At 40.9% G+C, this 21,977-nt stretch overlaps 1 protein-coding gene across 1 annotated transcript in view; it reads left to right on the top strand.

Moving 5' to 3' along the window:
- The window catches only part of LOC124716999, a 101,842-nt gene that overhangs the window by 21,309 nt on the left and 58,556 nt on the right, over positions 1-21,977 (top strand). Inside the window, exons 4-8 of the mRNA XM_047243623.1 lie at positions 5,478-5,643; positions 10,020-10,145; positions 13,686-13,885; positions 16,769-16,826; positions 17,493-17,632. Of these exons, the coding sequence (XP_047099579.1) occupies positions 5,478-5,643; positions 10,020-10,145; positions 13,686-13,885; positions 16,769-16,826; positions 17,493-17,632 (690 nt within the window). The remainder of the gene's footprint in view (positions 1-5,477; positions 5,644-10,019; positions 10,146-13,685; positions 13,886-16,768; positions 16,827-17,492; positions 17,633-21,977) is intronic.

Here is a 21,977-nt window from a genome sequence, read left to right as displayed (position 1 = left end):
ATGATCCACCCACTGTAGTGGAGACATATCGATTCTTAGGACTTTTTTCGATGCCTGATTGACTTGGCTTCCTCACCTTCGTCAGCTTAAGTGGAGGTGCTGCCAGCACCTCAGTGACCTCTGCTGCCTGAGCAACACCAGCTGGGGTGCAGATTGCTGACTATGGGAGTCTGGTTTATGGTTTGGCGGCTCTCTCAGCATTGCATTTATTTGACTCAGTGCACCACTGTGGCATTCGCCTAGTGACAGGAGCTTTTAGGACGAGTCCGGTGACCAGTGTCCTTGGGGAGGCCGGAGTCCCTCCATTGCAGGTTAGGCGTGCACAACTGCCGGCCAGTTACATTGCACACGTTTGTAGTTCTCCTGCACATCCGAATCACCGTCTCCTTTTCCCCACCCACTGCGGTTCATCTCCCGCATTGGCAGCCCGGGTCAGGGCCTCAAATTGCAGTTCGTGTCCGATCCCTTCTTTCCGAACTGGAGTCCCTGCCATTACCACCTATATTTGAGGTCCATTCACATACACATTCGTGGTGTACACCTAGGCTGCGGCTTCGCCTGGACCTTTCACATGGCTCTAAGGACTCAGTTAACCCCGCGGCTCTCTGCTGCCATTTCCTCTTGATTCTTGACATGTACCTAGGCCACGAAGTGGTTTTCACTGAGGATTTGATGGCTGATGGTCACGTCAGCTTCGCATATGTCCATTGAACAGCATTCCTTGCCCGATGGCTACAGTGTTTTCACTGCTGAGTTGGTGGTTATATCACGTGCTCTTGAGCACATCCGTTCATGCCATGGGTAGTCATTTCTTCTGTCTATTGACTCCTTGAGCAGCTTACAGGCTGTTGCCCAGTGCTATCCGTGTCATCCTTTGGTAGCGACCATCCAGGAGACCATCTACACCCTGGAACAGTCCAGTCGTTCAGTGGAGTTTGTCTGGACCCCAGGTCACGTCAGAAATCCAGGCAACGAACTTGCCGACAGGCTGGCCAAACAGGCTATGCGGAAACCGCTTATGGAGATCGGCTTCTTTGCAACTGACCTGCGTTCAGTGCTACGCCACAAGGTTTTGTGGCTTTGGGAAACAAAATGGCATAACCTCAGCAAGCACAACAAACTGTGTGCCATTAAGGAGACCACCAATGTGTGGCAGTCCTCCATGCGGGCCTCTTCCAGGGACACTGTGGTTCTCTGCCAGTTCCGCATTGGCCACACTTGGGTGACACACGGCTACCTCCTGCGCTGTGATGACCCATCTCAGTGTTGGTGCGGCGCCCGGCTGACAGTGGCCCATATCTTGGTGAGCTGTCCTTCTTGGTTGCCCTGCTATGGGCTCTTCAGTTACCGGACTTGTTGCCGTTAATTTTAGGTGACAGGGCCTCATCGGCTAATTTAGTTTTACATTTTATACTCGACTGTGGGTTTTATCATTCTATATAAGGTCTAGCACATGTCCTTTGTCCCATTGTGTTCTCCACTCTAATGCTTTTAGGATGGATGTTTTAATGTGTTGCAGAGTGGCTGGCTTTTCCTTTTTATTCTCATGGTCGGACAGCCACGGTCATCTGCTCTTTTTTTTACCTGTTTCTTGCTTATGTGTGGTTTTCTTTTCCTGTTTTGTCCATAGTAGTGCTGGTTGTCCTCCTTTTGTTCTTCTGGTTCTTCCTTTCTCCTGTTATTGTGCTGTACATCTCCTTTCTTTTGTTCTTTCCCTTGAGTAAATATTTCACCGGGAACAAGGGACCGATGGCCTTGCAGTTTGGTCCCTTACACCTCGCCCCCCTTCCCCTCTTTTAAACCAACCAACCTATCATACTTGGTCAGTTTTCTTAGGCAGTACATGCTATTCTCAAAAGAAATTGAATAAAAATCACCTGGCAAGATTACAGAATCAGTGACAGTTGAGTGTACACAGTAAGTGTCTCATAATCATCAAGTCACTGGTTTGATTCTCACTAGTGGCACTTTTTTATTTGATTTTGTTTAAATTCTGTATTTGTTGTCAAATGGAAGTGTTAGTTATCAAATACAGAATCCGAATTTTTTAATAAATATAAAATGTTTTTATGTTTGCTGATTTGAGGAATGCTGCTTTGGAACAGTAGGCCCACAACCGTACGATATTGAGGGAAATATCATAAATTTTTATTTTGTCTGTTTCAGTTGACTGTACATACAATTTATTGCTGCAGTGGTTACCAGTTTCAAGCTGAGTTGGCCATTCTGAAACTACACACTTTATTAACCATAACAAGTTACAGAACATGGTGCCAAAAGGCAGAAACTGCTTCATACAAGAAAGTCTAAGAGCAACAAATACACACATTGATATGACACCATACATGTCTACTGTTTCACCTGAATGGTTACATTGTTCAAGTTTTCCTCAGTCTTTATGTTTAATTTCAAACCGTGTCAAAATAAACTAAAATGTGATACAGACGTGTGAAAAGTTTGTATTATTAAATTGAAAAAATCTGCGCATCAGTAATACTGTTCAATCAATAGAAATAAGACTTTCTTATTGATATTGCACATTTTTTACAGAATTTTAATTTATTGTGAATACTCTCATTTTCTAAATGTAAACTGGACCAGGGACTGAACAAATACGAGACTTCTGCCACTCACTCACTGTTAAGACACTCCAAATATTTTGTACTTGACAGCGCTCAGATATCTTTGAAGCTCGGAAACATACCTTTTAGGCTTTTTTAAAGAGTTGTGTCATATCACCTTAGGAAATTGATATTCCAGCACTGTCTCTAGTGTTAAAAGTTTGAAGAAAATCAGAGAGAGCCTATTTGCCATATCTCCTCCAGAGACTTTGTTTTAGCAATCAGTTTCCATAAACGATTAATGGAAAATCTCGTATAAAGATGCGAAACAAATACTAACAAAGAGATAGAGGGGCTGGCCAGTACTTACCTCAGCTCAGTACAGCCAATAGATACACAAAACAGAACAGAAAATTGACGTATCCTAGCTTTCGGAACTTTGTTTCTTCATCAGAGAGGAGAGAGGGAAAAAAAGGGGAAGAAGGGAAAGTGGATTTAGTTACTCACAACCCAGGTTATGAAGCAACAGGGAAAGGTAAACAGGGAGGGTAGCAAGGCTGGAGACATGGTTGTCAGAGGGAAGCCAAAGACATTCTACTGTTAAGTTCTGTGCCAGCTTCAAACCAAAGAGGATGCATACAGAAGTAAAGAGGTATATAGTATAAAGATAAACACAACTATGTAGGATGAAAAGATGCGTGAATTGCTAAAGAGGAGAGGGAAAAAGAGGAAGACTGAAGAGTAAATGGGAGTGAGGTTGGTTAACGTAGGTTCAGTCCAGGGGGATGGCGGGATGAAAGGATGTGTTGGAGTGCAAGTTCCCATCTCCGCAGTTCCGAGGGACTGGTGTTGGGTGGGAGAAGCCAAATGGCATGTACGTGTAGCAGGTTCCTAGGTCCATAGAATTATGCTGGACGGCATGCTCTGCTACTGGGTATTGGACATCTCCTAGGCGGACAGTTCGTCTGTGCCCGTTCATACGCTCAGCCAGTTTAGTTGTCGTCATACCGATGTAAAAGGCTGTGCAGTGCAGGCATGTCAGCTGATAAATGACATGTGTTGTTTCACATGTGGCCCTGCCTTGAATTGTGTATGTTTTACCAGTAGTGGGGTTGGAGCAGGTGGTTTTGGGGGGATGCATGGGGCAGGTTTTGCAGCGGGGTCGGTTACAGGGATAGGAACCGTTGGGTAGAGAAGGTGGTCTGGGAACATTGTAGGGTTTGACAAGGATGTTATGGAGGTTATGGGGGGTGACAAAAGGCAACTCTGGGTGGTGTGGGGAGAATATTGTCAGGGATGATCTCATTTCAGGGCTTGACTTGAGAAAGTCATATCCCTGGCGGAGTAATTGGTTGATGTATTCGAGGCCAGGATAATACTGGGTGAGAAGGGGGATGCTTCTGTGTGGTCTGGGGGTAGGAACATTGTTGTTCTTCAAAACCCAAGCCACCTTCCTGGACATTGACCTTCATCTTGTTGAAGCTCACATCCACACCTCTGTCCACATCAAACCCACAAACAAACAACAGTACCTTCACTTTGATAGCTGCCATCCATGTCACATCAAACGCTCCCTTCCCTACAGCCTAGGTATTCGTGGCAAACGTATCTGCTCCAGTGATGAATCACTCAACAATTACACCAATAACCTGACCAGTGCTTTCCTCTCCCACAACTATCCTGCAGACCTTGTCCACAAACAGATCTCCCAAGCAATACATTTCTCCCCGCCCAACAACAATGTTCCTACCCCCAGACCACACAGAAGCATCTCCCTTGTCACCCAATGTTATCCTGGCCTCGAATACATCAACAAATTACTCTGCCAAGGATATGACTTTCTCAAGTCAAGCCCTGAAATGAGATCATCCCTTGACAGTATTCTCCCCACACCACCCAGAGTTGCCTTTTGTCGCCCCCCTAACCTCCATAACATCCTTGTCAAACCCTACAATGTTCCCAGACCACCTTCTCTACACAGCAGTTCCTACTCCTGTAACCGACCCCGCTGCAAAACCTGCCCCATGCATTCCCCCCACAACCACCTGCTCCAGCCCCACTACATACACATACACAATTCAAGGCAGGGCCACATGTGAAACAACACATGTCATTTATCAGCTGACATGCCTGCACTGCACAGTCTTTTACATCGGTATGACGACAACTAAACTGGCTGAGCGCATGAACGGGCACAGACGAACTGTCCGCCTAGGAGATGTCCAATACCCAGTAGCAGAGCATGCTGTCCAGCATAATTCTATGGACCTAGGAACCTGCTACACGTACGTGCCATTTGGCTTCTCCCACCCAACACCAGTCCCTTGGAACTGCGGAGATGGGAACTTTCACTCCAACACATCCTTTCATCCCGCCATCCCCCTGGACTGAACCTACGTTAACCAACCTCACTCCCATTTACTCTTCAGTCTTCCTCTTTTTCCCTCTCCTCTTTAGCAATTCACGCATCTTTTCATCCTACATAGTTGTGTTTATCTTTATACTATATACCTCTTTACTTCTGTATGCATCCTCTTTGGTTTGAAGCTGGCACAGAACTTAACAGTAGAATGTCTTTGGCTTCCCTCTGACAACCATGCCTCCATCCTTGCTACCCTCCCTGTTTACCTTTCCCTGGGTTGTGAGTAACTAAATCCACTTTCCCTTCTTCCCCTTTTTTTCCCTCTCTCCTCTCTGATGAAGGAACATAGTTCCGAAAGCTAGGAACGTAAATTTTCTGTTCTGTTTCGTGTTATCTATCGGCTGTATTGAGCCGAGGTAAGTACTGGCCAGCCCCTCTATCTCTTTGTTAGTTTCCATAAACGTAAAGTTTGACAGATTTAGGAAACAAAAAGGTTGTGGCAAGAGGGGGGAGAATTCCTGCAATTCCTCACCGCACAGTCTGTCTGTCGACAGGAGTACACCAAGCGCCTGTGCACAATGCTGAGGAAGCTGAAGGGCTCGATAGACGGCCTCGCAGGCCAGAGTGCGTTGATCGGTGAAGCCCTGTCGTACAGCTGCGAGGCCGAGAACAGTGAGCAGAATGAAGAAAATGTCGTCCCCGAACAGCCGCAGATCCAGGGTGAGTCGCTGCCGTGCTAAGTGTTGCTGTGTGCTGCGAGGTCTGCCCCCACACTCTTTATATGAAGGTTATGAAGGTACCATTTCCTTTTTTACGAATGGCGGCTACTGAGGTGTGGCTTTACTGTTGTCCTAGAATATGTCATTCATTATTGTTAAAACAACGGCAGTTCAGAAATTTAATAAACTCCTAGGCAGAACTGCCGCAACCACTTAACCTCAAAAGAGGAAATGTATAATACTGCTGATACAAATGCGTCAAAGTAAAAGTGAGACACTTTCACTTGTATACATGTTTATTGGCAGTTTTACACATTGTGCCTGTCGTGGGGAACTACTGACCTCTAATTCCATCACATAATTCATTAGTTTTCTCGATATAATTTTCTTGAGTATTTAAAAAAGTGCTGCTGAAGATTTTTTTATGATTTGTATGACTTTGTATAAAGGTATACCTTGACAACAGTGCCTCTGTTCGCTTAAGCCAACTTTCAGTGATCAGTCCCCTGCAGAAAAGACTTTCTGTAACAGTTTTGCTGAAATTTTTAACACTTGTGATTCTGTCGATGACAAACTTTGTGGGCACTGGCCATAATTCTTTATCATTCCAAATAAAAAATAGTGGTACTGTGCTCAACACGATCAAAGAAGACCAGTGGGTGACTTACCGTGAGGGGCAGGTGACAGCCACAGTACAGTTAATTTTGTGTGAATGTTTAGCTGTGAGATGGCTCTCTTCTTGACACAGTCCACACAGTTTTACCAAAGATCAAAACTGGGCTCATATCAGTTAGTAGTGTAATCTGTCTTATAAGATTACGATAGGAGATGAAATTTCAATTTATTTGCATGAGCAGGAAACTGAGTACATGTCGCTATCATTGCATTAGAGAATCAAAGAACAGTTAAAGGTGAATTTTATTCACAAAATCATGAAAAATAATCTACAATGTCACATCGTTCGTCAATGTAACATTGCGACCTGTCACAAAATGTGCCAAACGACTGACTGACTGACCGAGAGTACTGAATTCTGCATCTGTACTCTACAAGCCAGGAATGTTTAGATAATTGATTTGAATGCATGTAAAAGTGTTTAAATTTTAAGAGGAGATATTTTGAGAAACTGAAAAATAATTTGCATCCAAAATACTTTAAGAGCAGATTGCAGTACCATGTCTCTGATTCTGAAATGATATCTGGCTGTAATTCAGGCATTGTGCATTCGATTGGTGCATTAACAGTATTGGAAGCATTATTGATGAGCTTTTTGACAAAGCCATTGTTTAAAACTAGCTTCTCCCCCCCCCCCCCCCCCATACAGTTTCAGTCTCCTGGCTCTGGGATTAATGTTAGAGGCTGTGCAGGGTAAACGGAGTGAGTAAACAGTGACACACTGGAAGTTTGAGTTCATCCAATAAAGCGTCCCATCCCTTATTGCCGAAATCGTCTGCCCTCCTCCCCTTTCATTTGTTACTATAGATGTTCCACAAAGGGAAAAGATAACTATTTGACTGTGACTGTACCACCCGTTGTTGCATGCTTAGGGAGGCCTCCCCTTTCGAGTCTTACCAAAAAAAGTGTAACAAAAACTTTTTTGTTGTTCTGGTGTTTCTGAAAGTGTTTAACTTTAAAGTTTATACACTTGATCATGGAATAATACCAGTTATGGAAATAATTTTTCCATTGTTGACATTGGTACCTCAAGAGTGTGGTTTTGGAAGAATTTGACAACTTATCAGGGTGAAGAAAATGGCCATCTACTCATTTTTAGTTATATCAGACATTGTCAGAAATCCAAAAGTGATCATATTTAGATTTCTTAAAATTTAAGTTAAAAAAGATATTTATAATAGTCTAAATCACATACATTATCAACGCCATGCCTAATTTGCTTACTCAACAGAAACTAGTCATCAAATTTTAATCTTCTGCAGTGTACGCAAACCAGACAATTTTTTAAAAAAATATAAAAGACTTTAAGATACACATTTTTGATATACGGGAACAAAAAAAAGTCATTTTGTAATAAATAAGGGACACAGGACATTAGATGTTTCTTTACATCAAATAATCAACTGTTTTTATGACAGCTGTCATTGCACTGGTGAAGAATGTTAACTTTCTAGTATTTTCTCCAGATTTTGCGATTGACTTTCTGCAAACAAACTGTTGTCTCTCTTCAGCATTGACAGTTCAACACTCGAAAGCAATGGTCTAAATGTATGGAGTGTAGCTGAAGAAACAGAAGTCAATTTCTCAGAAGTGCTTTGTGAATGAACCACTTTGTTGGTTTTAAGTCATCTCGGTACAACCAGGCAGTTGATTGCTACCCAGTTTACAGCTCATGTCAGAGTTTACGGTCTGGTACATGTATTTTACATTTCCTTGCTCAAATTTTTTGAGTATTTTCTTCCACAAACTGACATGAGCTTATTTCTGAGCTACAGCTACATTGTGGGGGATTCAGTGCTGATGGATCTTTTTCACAGCTAAATGTTTATGGAAAACCGAATCTGCAGCAATCTTAAATATGAGGGTGGCTACATCTCACAGGAAGTCAAATGCCATTATTATTATTATTATTATTATTATTATTTTGAAACGACAATTGAAGCTGGTGGACTTTCATGCAATTGGTTGCTGACCAGAGTAAAATTCTGCATAGCAATTGTAAATAGTCCTTTCTGAATGTAAACAAAGCTATTAGACACATGTGTTTGAGTTAGGTCTTTACTTGGGAAGGGGGGGGGGGGGGGGGAGAGGTGGGGAAAGGGACATCCTATGAAAAACCTCCTGTGAAATTTCCATTTTTCACAATACACCATTTTCAAATATTTACTGTAAACAAAATAATTATGAAACTTCTGAGCTGCCATTGCATTAACAGTAACAAATGACAAATTTTAGAATAGTACTGTCACATGTCAGCACTGCCATATAGTGCAAATAATTTGAAGAATGGGAGTGTAAAAGGTTTCAAGTGCTGAATCTCACATTTGTCAGCAGAATCAAATAAGCAATGCATATCTTTTTGTACGTAACTTATTTGTATACAAAGAAATTGAGAAGATATTCTGATACCACAGAATAACAATGCCCACCTCAGAATTGCAAAGATAGTGAGATAAATGAGAAAATAAGTAATTTATTAAGAATGTCGTAGGTGCTGTACCAGGAAACTGACTGGCTCTAAGTGCCAATAAGAAAGTTTTTGTTTAAAATGTCATTAATACAGGGGCAGTAAGTTTTATTTGTGATAACACAGAGAAAGAAATAGCAATATTTTAACTAATAGAACTGTAGTCAACAAATCCCTTTTCACATTTCTTTTAAGTTTTTTAGACAAGAATAATATAATTCAATTCAAGGAAAAAATCCCCTAGTATTGAGTTCTGCTTCTTACACTACTCCGTTCTTGGGGTCACAGGCACTGTAGAACACTATGTGCTGTCGAGGAAGAAAAGACAACATAAAGGTCTTTTATCAAGCTGTTTGAGATGGGTGAGTATGAGACAGTTTGATCATACTGCACTTAGAGATATTACACACCTGCATCGAGAACAGTCTTTCAGCAGCATATTTAAAATAAAATTGTTGTAAGCATTGGAATTGCGTGGAATGGGTTCACAACTTTAGCTGACACAACAATATTGTGTAAATATTGCGCAGCAAATGCCTTCTTACCTTTCTTCATTTCTCTGTAATTCCAAAATCTTTACCACAGATGAAAAAGCTGTGCGTTCTCACCAAGAACTTGCGTGTTATCTCTTCAAACCATCCCAGGCTAAATGGAGGAGACCTTGATACATAGCACTTAGAATTCCAATGGGAAGCACTGTTGGGCTCCATCCAGTAACAAACATTTGAAACATTTTCCCCAAGCCTAGGGACATGCAACAGTGTACTGAGAACACAACACTGAAAATGCATTTTGTGAAAAAATTACACTTCCGCTCTTCATTTGAAACAACCTTATAGCTGACACTTGTTTGTCCGCTGCCCTCTGGTAAGTGTTCTGTTACTTTAGCTGAATGTATAAAGTACTTTCTTTGGAAACATAGTTACTTCCTATTATATAGTGGAATACATGATAGGTGGATTTTGTGGGATGCTCCTACAAATTAGACCTGGTAACGACTTTTCGGTCGTAGGCTACACAGAAGCATTTCATTGCAAATTCATGGTTTACTGTGACAGTTGTCTGATTTTGATTGTGAAAACTATGTACTCAAAGTAATTTATTGTTTGAGTTTTTAAAGGAGGAGAAGTACACAAGTAGTCTGAAGGTTTTCTCAGAACCAGTCATTTGTGTTACAGTTTTTACTTAACAGCAAAATGTATGTACATGTATTTCTCTCCATTCTTATGTTTCAGCAAAGAAACAAATGCAGACAGCTTCTGTTCTGCCCATGGTTCGTGGGTTTCCCATAAGGCGCATAATTGTGCCACTGCAGAGGTTAAATATCAATTCCCACAGGCACCGGCCAAACAGAATTCATGGTATGTACTGGTATCAAGTGTTTGTAAGGAATTCTGAGTTGCATTAGTGCCGTTTATAATTTATAATCTGTGGTGTCGAGCATTACAAATCAGACTTCTGCTTACTAACTCACTCTGTCCTTCGCATGATGGAAAAATTGATTAACCTGCAACGATGTAACCAGCATTGTTGGTCGCAAATTATGTGATGGTTACCTGAAAAGAAGTAGGCATGTTAAAATTGTGAAAGTTATAGATAGTTTTGTGGAATGGCCTGATATATTTTGTGGTGCAAAATGACATTTTGTCTTACAAAACCCTCTTCCATTTTTCATTTTTAACAAGAGTATTTATTCAGCTTCAGGATCACAATGCAAATTTTTGGACGATTACCAGTTCTGGTATTTTTAGTAGCTTTGTCTTCATATTCACTGGGACAGATCAAATAACACTATAATATTGTTCAAAGAGATATTAGGATTGCAAGTGGTCGTTGTAAACTTCATTCCACGATATTTCAACTGGACACGTGGCAGTCATCTTCAGGTGAGCTATCGAAGACTAATGACGTTATCTGCTCCACCTTACATAGTGCGCTGATATTGTTGCTGCGCATGCGTCAGAGTGACTGTGACAGGAGAACTGCACTGCCCGGCAGCAGTGCTCTCGGTGGTGGAACTGCAAGGATCTGCTGTACTTGGTGTTGCTGCTAGCTGCAGTCAGTAGAGTATTCTGGCATCTTCATCTGGAGCAAATCTCAGAGATGACGGGACGCTACGCATTATCCAGCTGGTAGCCGCTGTCACGGTTTATTAGATTTTCCGCAATGTATATTTCAATGTTTTTTTTATAATGGAGCCCCAAAAAGATTGCTGCTGTGACCAAAATTAATGTTTTGTCATAGTTCATTGAATGTCTGTTGGAGGTACAATGTTCTGGAACTGCAGACTTGCTGGGTTGCAGAAGAAAGTGCAATGTTTATGTTCCGTGTAACGTTCTTTCACTGTGTGTGTTGTTTCTCCTATATAGGCTGTAACACACTGGCAAGGTATTTTATAAATTCTTGCCTTCCACAATAACAAATTATCCTTCACTGATCCCAACAGGTCTGAAATCTTAGATACTGGGTGGAAATTCACTTTCACCTGAAAATAACTAAGCTTCTTGCTGTTTTGAAGGAAATGTTTCCCACAACGGTAAGAGAAGCTAGGGACTTAGCTGGCACGTTTTCCTCTTTATCCACTTCTGGGTTCTCGGCTTTAGCCGAAAATGCCCATCTGCAACTCAACATCTCCGCTATATGATGAGTACCAACCTGTCCTCCTGATAATATGTCCATTATGCGGTCCTGTACTTTCCATTTTTTGAGTATATAGTTATAAAAATGAGCCAGTGATAGAACAATGTTATCTTTCAGAAACTTCATATTGTTTGAAGACCTGTCTATACTGATGATAGTATTAAAATGGCACATTTTTTCTGGTCCTAGTTTGTGTAAAGCATTGTTCATTTGTGTCTCCTAAAATTGTGCACACGTAAGAAGGCAGGTGGTGCTACAGTGCACAGTAGAAAAGAGCAGTGTGCTGCTCCAGCCGACAGCACTATTCTACTGCAGCTGTCTGTGGCGCATGCTTCAGGGTAGCATTTAGTGTCGATTTACATCTCAGGTTAGGCACGTTGAGGGTATTTAACAATTGCAGTGTTCATTACGGACAGCATAAAGCAAACGTGTAAAGTATTACGTTGGCGAGTGACAGCAATAGTTCAGAGCATATAAGTTTTTCTAGTGAGAGTCAGAAACAAAAACATTGGTCCGATGCAGCACGTCACTCTGATTAGTTTCACTGGATTTGGGGAAATAGGCTGTCTTCCACATATCCTGTGTCTACACTGCTGACCTTAAAATTGCACCAATGAGAAAGGATAGAAAATGAAATTTCACTTTTTGTGCATATACAGCATAATAGGAGAGCAAATGCGTAGGGATGGTCTGGTGCGGAGCTTTGTGTTTGACAATGTTCGATGAACTGTGTGCTCTGAAACACTTGTATGTGCACCAGCATTGTGCTCTTTTGGCAAATGCCACAGATCACCTCTTTCATGCAAACTCCTCGTTCTGTGGAGAGTTGTAGACGTCCAGCCATTTAGCATTTAGTGGTATTTTCACTGTCCTCCTACTTCTTTCCATGGGTGCTCGTGACTGTACAGTGTGAAGATTTGACCAGCTTAACCATTTCCACGTATTCATTCACAGGCCCTGCACATTAATAATCTGCCCTTTGTCAGAGTCAGTTGTCTCAAAGGATTTCCCCATTTGCAGCCTATAGCTTGGCTAGGGTGATCCCCCCCCATCTGTTTCTGCCCGCTCACATAGTTTCGTTACTGTGTCACGTCCCACAATGCCACCAGGTGACATCTGATGTCGCGGTGGGCAGTGGTCGTAATTTTTCAGCTTATCGGTGTATGCTGTGATGGCACATTTGAAATGCCTAATTCCTTGAAGTGTGTGACAGCTGTGGCTGAACACCACATATTTTTATTCTTACTAGCTTTTGTGCAATCAGTACCTTCTAAGTATTGACTTACCCCAGAAAATTATTCCATAAAACATTATTAAAAGGAATTAAGCAAAATACGTCAAGAAGTTTAGTTATTTGTTTCTGAGACTACCAATTATACAAAGAGCAAAGTAGCTTTACTTAATTGAGCAGCAAAGTAATACGCTCCTTCCAGTTTGCAGTTTGTTTTCATCATGATGTATACCAAACGATTAACAGCATTCCACCCTGAAACTTCCTGGAATTAAAATTGTGTGCTGGATTGAGACCAGAACTTGGGAACTTTGCCTTTTGTGGGCAAGTGCTCTACCATCTGTGCTACCTGAGCAAGACTCACGATCCATCCACAGAAGCTCTCCTGAAGACCTTGCAGAAATAGCAATACTGGAAGAAAGGGTATTGGAGAGACATGGCTTAGCCACAGCCTGGGGGCTGTTTCCAGCATTCTGCTCTGTTTATGGACTCCTGTTTATGCGCTACATCAATTGTTGATATGCTTTTGTTATATAGAACTGAGTATAGTGTGTTTTCTTAAAATGTGGAGAGAGTCAATTTTAAGAGAATTACTTAATAATTCTTTGAAAAACATTATTAACAATCTCTTCTATTGCATTCTCTCTAATAGTATTTATTATAACACTAGTACTGAGCACAGAAAGTACCAATTCTGCTTGATGAATGTTAAATGGAAGGTCATTCACGTATGTAATGGAAAGGAGTGGGCCTAGATTTGAAACTTGTGGGACTCCCTTGATGTTGGTCCCCCTATTAACTAAAATTTTCTTACATTTCAGTATTGTTTGGACTACTCGGCACAACATTTTTCATTCTGCTTGTTAAATACGATTGGAATCCAGTTGCACGTAAAGCCATGTATTCCATTTGTCAGGTGCCGTCTGCACGGTGTTGCATCTTTAATATCCAGGAGTGTAGTGTAGTGGTGCTCACTAGTCTGCGCAGTTCATTCTGTGATGTCCATTCATGTCGGTGCTTCTGGTTTTAGGGCACAGGAGAGAGCCGTGGTGGCGCGAGACAGAGCCGGAGACACCGGAGCCGCTGCAGGAGACGCACCCCCACCGGCCAGGCCACGGCCAGCGGGTGCCGGTGCGGCGGCTGCAGAGGGTGGAGCGGCGCCCACACCGTGCTGTCGTCCGGCCACGGTCCCGGCCCGGTGCGCGCAGGCGGCAGGAGGCTGCCGTCGTGGTAATGCTCTGTGTGCAAAGTCGCTTTATGGCCTGCTTCGATGCCTCGCTGGATGACAATAACTGGTCGCTAAACTTTGATTTGTCGAGTGCGACATGTTTCTGAAGCCAAGCTGCGTGGTGGGATTCTAAATGTATCATTCAGATTGCAGTTACATTTGTTGGATTAATAAAATGGAAGGTTGTTTTCTCAAAAATTGACATAGCAAGACTGACTCTGTAAAAATGTGTGTCAATTCTTGTGAAAAAAACTAATAATGACACTGTTAATAATCCTATTTGTTAAGAAAAAGTTGGAATGTTGCCAGTTTCGGACAGATTGATATTAAAGTTTAAAATGACACAAGCCTTACGTTCTGTGTGTGAAGTAGGCCATTATTATTATGGTGAAAGTACCTCGGGACGGTGGTGTCCTGGAAAATGTTTATACCACACTTGACTGTGTTTGAAGTAGTTCATATCTTGGTACATACAGGCTGTGTAGAATATGAGACACAGTTAAATATTTCAGCTGCTCACAAGCAGAAGTATAATGTAGGCGGATAGATAAAAAATCTGTTCACCAGGAGGTGGCAGGAGAACACTCTTGGTAAATATAATTGCAATTGATGGAAATTCCTGTGGAATCCAAAGATTTCAATTTTTCTAGGTGGATTGGTGACAACCACAATGGCAGTTCACCCACAGTAATGGCTAGTGTGGGCAGAGGGTAGGGGGTGGGGGAACACATGTAAGAAACTGTTTGTTCAACACTGTAAATAGGTTTAATTCTTTTTTCTTATCTGACATAAGATTGGAATAAATAAGCTACCTGGCATGCTAGATAATCAGGTGGTTTAACCAAAAGGAAATGTTGCTGGGGTTGAGAGGGAAGGGCAGTGGCTTCAGGTATTATGTACTGTTGGAAATTTTCAATGTTCCAATGTAGATGTACTGTTTTCCATGAGTTATGTTATCTGATACATGTGAAGTGTTTCTCCCACTGTAGTCAGCTGCTGCTCTCTCAGTTCATACTACCCGACCCACAAGATCTGCTCAGATGCTGCAGATAAGCGTCATACATTAAGCATACTTCGGCTGCTAGTTCTCACTTCTGTCTACTAATTCACATATTGCAATCTTCACCCGCGTCAGTCCTGTACTTCGACAATATCTGCCTGCCTTCCCTTAGATCACTGTCTCGGCCTTTTCGTCTCTCCTAGAATCTGGCAGAAACTTCCTCGGCTCACCTGCCTTTCATTCGTCAGCTGCGTGCCCCACACACACCTCTGCTGCATTTTCGTTACAGCTGCAATTACGAGGTGTATTTGAAAGTATTGAACCTTCAGTAGGCACAAACAGTTTTTCTATTTGGAGATACAGGATTCTAATGCCATTCATAGCAGTCTTGGTAATGCACACACTATTCCCACTACTTCTACCACTCTCGGAAAACACTTTCCGAGAATGTCTTTTGGAACCGTGATAGGCTGGGCTGTTGCACTCCACGTGATGTCTTCTCTTGACTCAAATCATGTTTGGTGGGGTGAGGGGGGCATCTTCATCTGGGGAAAAAGGCGAAAGTCTCGTGGAGTCATTTCAGGGGAGTAGGGAACCCAACATACAACAGGAATGTTGTGTTGGTGAAAAGAGTTTGAACTGAATGAGTAGAACAGGGCGCTATGTTGTCATGATGGCGCTGCCGAGTAGTTTCTGGAAGTCAGGTAGTTTGTACCCCACAGTGTGATGAGCGCTTACCCGTATCTTGTTCACAAGTTATTGTAATACGATACAAAGGCCTTCCACGAGTGGGTTGCCATTTTGGTTCGGTGTGGGTCTGCCTGAAAGTGGATTGCCGTTTGTCTGTTCACAGCAGTCGTCGAAGAGCTGGTACCACAGCTTTACCTATGAGTCACCTGTGACACTGTCCCCAAAAGCCTATTAAATCTTGTAAAAGGGTTCTATTTGGGTATCTCAGAGCTTTTGGCAAATTTTGATGCCATATCACTGCTCAATTTTTCCTTCATTTTACAACTTGCTGGAATCTGGCTCACTATGGACCTTACTTGCAGGTTTACTACCAGCAACTGATGCTTCAAGACGGTGGGAAAAAATTCATTGCTGCACACAAATGTCATCCAACCACATCTCCACTGAAGAAAGTCTCCTGTGGTTCACCAGTTTGCATAGGAAAGCTGTATAATAAAAGAAAAGGACAAAATTACAGTCACCATTTTACGACGCGGATGTTTTAATGTGCACTAGGTTTTCCATAACTTGTCTCTAAAGTTAATTTTGCTAAGTTGAGTATGCTGTCAGTCATATTGTTCTAGGAAAGTTATATATTTTTGAAAACAGGAAAGTTAAGTCTACTAAATTGTAACAGTAAAATTTTGACAGGGTTACGTTTTTTAGATTTGAATGTTACAGAAAATGATAAATTTCAGTAAGTCTAACTTTTGAGTGAAATAGATTTTGGAAAAAGTAAGATGTTTCTTGCAAAGCAGAGAATGAAGGTTTTCAACTAAGCTGTTTTGGTCTAGAAACAAACAGTTATCAGTAGGGTCAAATTTTGAAGAGCACAAGAGTTTTGTTAATCGTAAATTTTGAATATTTCTTTCAAGAAGTTTTTTCTACCTAAAGTATTCTCATCAGCACTCTGTAAATACCTTGTGGTCAAGAATTCAGCAATTTTAGGTGCTCGCAGTGCATGCATTGCTTGTATGATAGAAAGCAGGGGGGAAAAAAATCATATAAGAAGTGGAATCGTGGCAAGTGTAACTGTTCTACTTAGCTATGCCTCTAGTTGGTAACAGTCTCATCTTGTCTCTTCCTCTTGATCTCTTCAACAGTGCGCAGATGGTGGCAATCTCGCATGATCAGTATTTGTAATGTTTGTCGGCAGGAGCGGGCCGGCGCGCAGAACCGGAGGGGCGGTTCATCTCACCAGATGCTGCAGGCAGGTGAGTGGAGGCTCGATTCTTATCGCCTTTAGTTACATACACACTCCAGGAATCTAGAAAGTAATGGTAAAAGTGGGTTCTCGGTGTGATTTCTATATACTGGGAAAAATATTGTTGTTTCTGCATGTTTTCTGATGTCATGTACCAACCTCCCAGTTGGTCATTGCCTTTTCCTTTTTTTATGCGGTGGAATCCAGCAAAGAACTTCCTCGGTGCATGTCCCTTTCATTCACCGGGCTGCATTTCCTGCCAACCTTCCACCTACAAAAAAAATGGCAAACTGGTCCTGCAACTTCACCATTAATTTGTAATATTTTCTTTTCAATGTTTTTGTGATGCCTTATTTTAGTTCTATCATAATTGATTTTCAGTACCATTTTCAAGCTGGCTCTGTTAAGTTGAACTACATTTTGTTTTAGTTTATCTGCATTAGAGCCAAAAAGCCCATTAGAGGCTAACGTAAATTTCATTACGTGTTGTTCTTCCACCATCCACCTCCACCTTCCCCTCCATGATTTTTAAGGATTTAAAACTCCGTCTAGGATTTCTGAAAATAGTTTTGATGATAGAGTAACATTACTTTTTAGTATATGAGACTTAGAGAATAGTTGGCAAGATTTTTGTTGTTGTTTCCTTAACTTAATTTAAATATATGGTTTGTTGCAGTTGTTTTGCTGCAGCGGCTGTCCTTAACACAGCACCAGCAGCAGCAACAGCAGAGAAGGGAGCAGGAATCTCAGCCCTCACAAGCAGATGGCGTACGCACGCCAGTTGTAATGCTGAGAGACATCTCGACAACTGTGCAGGCATGTGTTCGTGTGTCAAAATTAGCACACTTGTCAGGTCTCACCTACTTATTAAACCTATCTGTGTTTGAACTGCGCACGAAGTATCCATATTATTATGCAGCCTAATGCCCTGAGGATGTGTCTTAATGAAACACACAGGTGCAAGAATTTCCCCTTTCTTTACAAATTATCTCTTTTTCTTCCCATTTTGGGGTGTAGGAGTGAGAGAGAATGCTGTTGTTCATTAAAGGAATACGGGTTACGAAATTATCTGTGAAGTGTTGAAACTGTAAAGTTTTCTGGAAATGATTTAAGTTTACTGTGGTAAACTTAACAGCAGGATGATTGGATGAGGAGTTGAGAACTATTCTGTTGCTGCACTGTCCTAAACACTCAGTCACTGTGTCAAACCTTTACAGGTAAAGGGACTGCATTGGCACATCAGTTAATTTGAAAGCTGGAGACAGCAGAGTAGTGTTTCAGAAATGTCTGACACTTCAGCATTTACTGAAGTACACACACAGTTTCTTACTCATAGGGATGTTTAACCTACCATGAGGTACCGAGCTCCTTTGAAGGTGGACGCGATCGGGGTGCGTTAGCTCAGGAATTTCTGAGACATTCGAGCTTCTGTGCAGCGGCAGGTATCTGTGATGAACTGTTGCTCATATAGTGCAGCTGTGCAGTGTACTTAACAATTTATTGACAAACATTTGAATAGATTAATAAAATCTGAGACAGAATTTCTGAGCAGTAATTAGCTTCAGGAATGGAATAAGTAGTGCTGGTGATACACACCTATAAAAGTGCAAGTGACACACTACCGTGTAGTCTGATGCCTCCCCCTTCACCTTTCCCTCCCCTCGTCCTCAGTACAGGTGAGTCCCGCTCATCCTGCAGTCTGGGTGACTCGCTCTTACCTTTTATTCATCCCCAACCCATCAGTCTCTGCTCCCTGAAGAAGGAACTGTCAGTTCCCAAAGCTAGGTCTGTCGGCAGTTCTAAAACATTTCACCTCGTGAGGATAAGTACTGGCAGGCAATTCTGTCTCGTTATTTATTAGTTCCGTTAACTTAATTTTCCTTCAGTGCAATTGATTACGTGGATTGACTAATTCCCAACTATCATGCATAAACTTATATTTCAGCTCGTTACATCATCTACAGTTCCAGGCCCACAGCTCCCATTTATATTTTTCAGTTGTTTCTTTATTGTGTGACTATGAATAACTTAAAGGATATGCTTTTCATGAAGTTTCTGTTTTTCCTTTGTTTTTTTTTTCCTCACTTCCAAATATAGTATAACTGATGTTTATTGTAGTGTCGATTCAGGTTTTCAGGTTTTCTGTAAGATTTAGTGATTCAGAAAATGAAAGGGCACCGTCTCACAGTGACTGATCTGGATGTGCATAAGTCATCTTTATAAGGTATTTATTGAATCAGATCTACATGAGGATAGAGGAAGTTAAAAAAATCATCTTACCAAAGAAACACTGAATAGCATGATTACTGATAGATAAGAAGTTTTGGAACCAAGATCACATTTTGAAATATTTTTATTTCCTCAGTGACCAGTTTTGACAAAGTCGGTCACCTTTGGTTTTGGAAATAATTATACGTATTTCCAGAAAATCCGAAGATGACAGTTAAAGACTGTCGATACTAGTCACGGAGGGGGGGAATTAATAATAATAATAATAATAATAATAATAATAATAATAATAATAAGTACAGAATACCCCAGAAGACATGACAATGTAGCAAAAATAATACATCAACAGCTTGCCTTACAACATAAACTTATAAAACAACACGTTCCCACATACAAGTATGCACCACAAAGTGTACTAGAGAATGATGAATACAAATTATACTGGAACAGAACCATTATAGCAGATAAAACAACACCACATAACAAACCTGACATCATACTCACCAATAAAATGAAGAAATTAACACAACTAATCGAAATATCCATACCCAATACAACAAATATACAGAAGAAAACAGGAGAAAAAATTGAAAAATACATCCAATTGGCCGAGGAAGTCAAGGACATGTGGCATCAGGATAAAGTTGACATTATACCAATTATACTATCAACTACAGGAGTCATACCACACAATATCCACCAATACATCAATGCAGTACAGCTACATACAGCTACATACAAACTTATATATACAACTACAGAAATCTGTAATTATTGATACATGTTCAATTACCCGAAAGTTCCTAAATGCAATATAACACATACCATACAGTTAAAAGGAAGTGACGCTTGATCAAGGTCCGCGTCACTTTCCATTTTTAACCAGACTTAACGTCTGAGAAAGTAAAGTAATAATAATAATAATAATAATAATAATAATAATAAAACTCATGATCTTGATTGCAAATATTTTTATCAGCAAGTCCTAAATCTTGCCCAGCAACATGTGTAACTTCCAGAAGTTACAGAAATGCATTACTAGTTATTGACACTCTGCATTTACACCTTTTGAATACTTTGGTCGTCATCTGTTATTTTGCTGCCCACACATCAAAACCCATCTACTACTTTTAATGTCTCATTTGCTAATGTAATTCCCTCAGCGTGGCCTGCTTTAATTAGACTACAATCTATTACCCTTGTTATACTACTGTTGATGTACATCTTGTAATTTCTTTTCAAGTACTATCCCTCTTGTTCAACTGCTCTTCCAAGTCCTTTGCCACTCATGACAGATCTGCAGTGTCGTTAGGCAGTTCTCAAAGTTTTAATTTCTTCTACTAAACATTAATTCCCTTCTTGAATTCATCCTTGTTTCCTTTATTGCTTGCTCGTGTTGCATATTGAATAACACCAGGGGTAGAGTACAATCCTGTCTTGCTTCCTTCTCAACCACTGCTTCCATTCATGCCCCTCACTCTTATAACTGATGTCTGGTCACTGTATAAATTTTCAGTCACCTTTAATTTTGTGTTTTATACTTGCTACCTTCAAAATGTCGGAGACTATAATCCAGTCGACATTGCCTAAAGCTTTCTCAAAACGTGTGGCATAACTTGACTTAATAAAAGATAGGCTCATAAGACCCATTCAGAGGCATCAAGGAATCATCAGTTCGGCAACAGACGAGACTGGGGGTAGGGTGTATAAATTGTAGAGGGAGCCCAAGGTTTGAATACAGTAAGCAAGTTGAAACAGATTTATAGCACAGTAACAATATAACTGAAACTGGTTTCAGTTATCTGAGACTGCAGACATGTATGCAAGTTGTGGTTGGTTTTGTGTGTGTGTGTGTGTGTGTGTGTGTGTGTGTGTGTGTGTGTCTATGTGTGTGTGTGGTTTTTTTTTTTTTCTATTGCTGATAAAGGCCTTAATGGCCGAAAGTTATAATCGTGTGAATCTTTCTGTTGCGCCTAACGCGACTCAGCGTCTCTGCTATATACTATATGGTGAGTAGCAATTTTCCTTCTCTAGTATTGTTACATTCCATCCTGGATCTTCAGTTGTTTGATTTATAGCACAGAAGTTACATATGAATGCAGGCTTGCATAAGATAGAGCAACATGGAGACCACCTACATCAAAGCAGTCTTCAACTACTGCTACTACTACTTCAGAATTTCAAAACTAGTTTTGCACATTGTCAGAAGCTTGTAGAATATCTACAACTGGTATAAAAGTGGGTTTTTCTTTCACCGTATCGCCTAAAATGAGTCTTTTATCACTTTGATAAGGTTGCAAAGTTTCTCGTAAAGAACTGTTTAATAAAGGTAAGAGTTAAATGTATCAAATGCATATTTGAACCCTCAGCTGTTTTTTTTTATTTTAAACCCAGATATCTACAGGTTTCGGTCTTGGACCATCTTCACAGATGAGGGTTAAAATGGTTTAAGCCACTATATTGTTTTAAAATCCACAGTGCATACTATGAATGTAAATATATGACACAGGACTTTAAAAGCAAATTATGAATGCTAAATGTACACAATTTAAGTATACAAAATTCACACATTTTATGTAACGACTAATGCAATATGGTGGATTGAACCATTTTAACCCTCACCCGTGAAGGTGGTCAAAGACTGAAACTGGTAGTTATTTGGGTTTAAAATAAAAACAGCTGATGGTACAGGTATGTGTTTCATACATTACTTAATGGCGTTGACAGACACCTTCCAAAAATGTTTATAAGAATTAAACAATGGGAAGTACAGGTTGGAATTTCAGCGATATGGAAAGGATAGATTAGTACTCATCGCACAGATGACACATTGTGTTGCAGACAGGAACAAGAAGAAGACTGTTACACATTAAGCTTTTGGGGAAGTCCTAAGCAGCCAGTGACAGTGGTTTGTGTGTGTGTGTGTGTGTGT

This window comes from Schistocerca piceifrons, chromosome 9, assembly GCF_021461385.2.
Source record: "Schistocerca piceifrons isolate TAMUIC-IGC-003096 chromosome 9, iqSchPice1.1, whole genome shotgun sequence".
NCBI classification, from domain to species: Eukaryota; Metazoa; Arthropoda; class Insecta; order Orthoptera; family Acrididae; genus Schistocerca; species Schistocerca piceifrons.
Note: the sequence above shows the minus strand (reverse complement) of the source record. Positions and strands in the feature narration are given on the sequence as shown.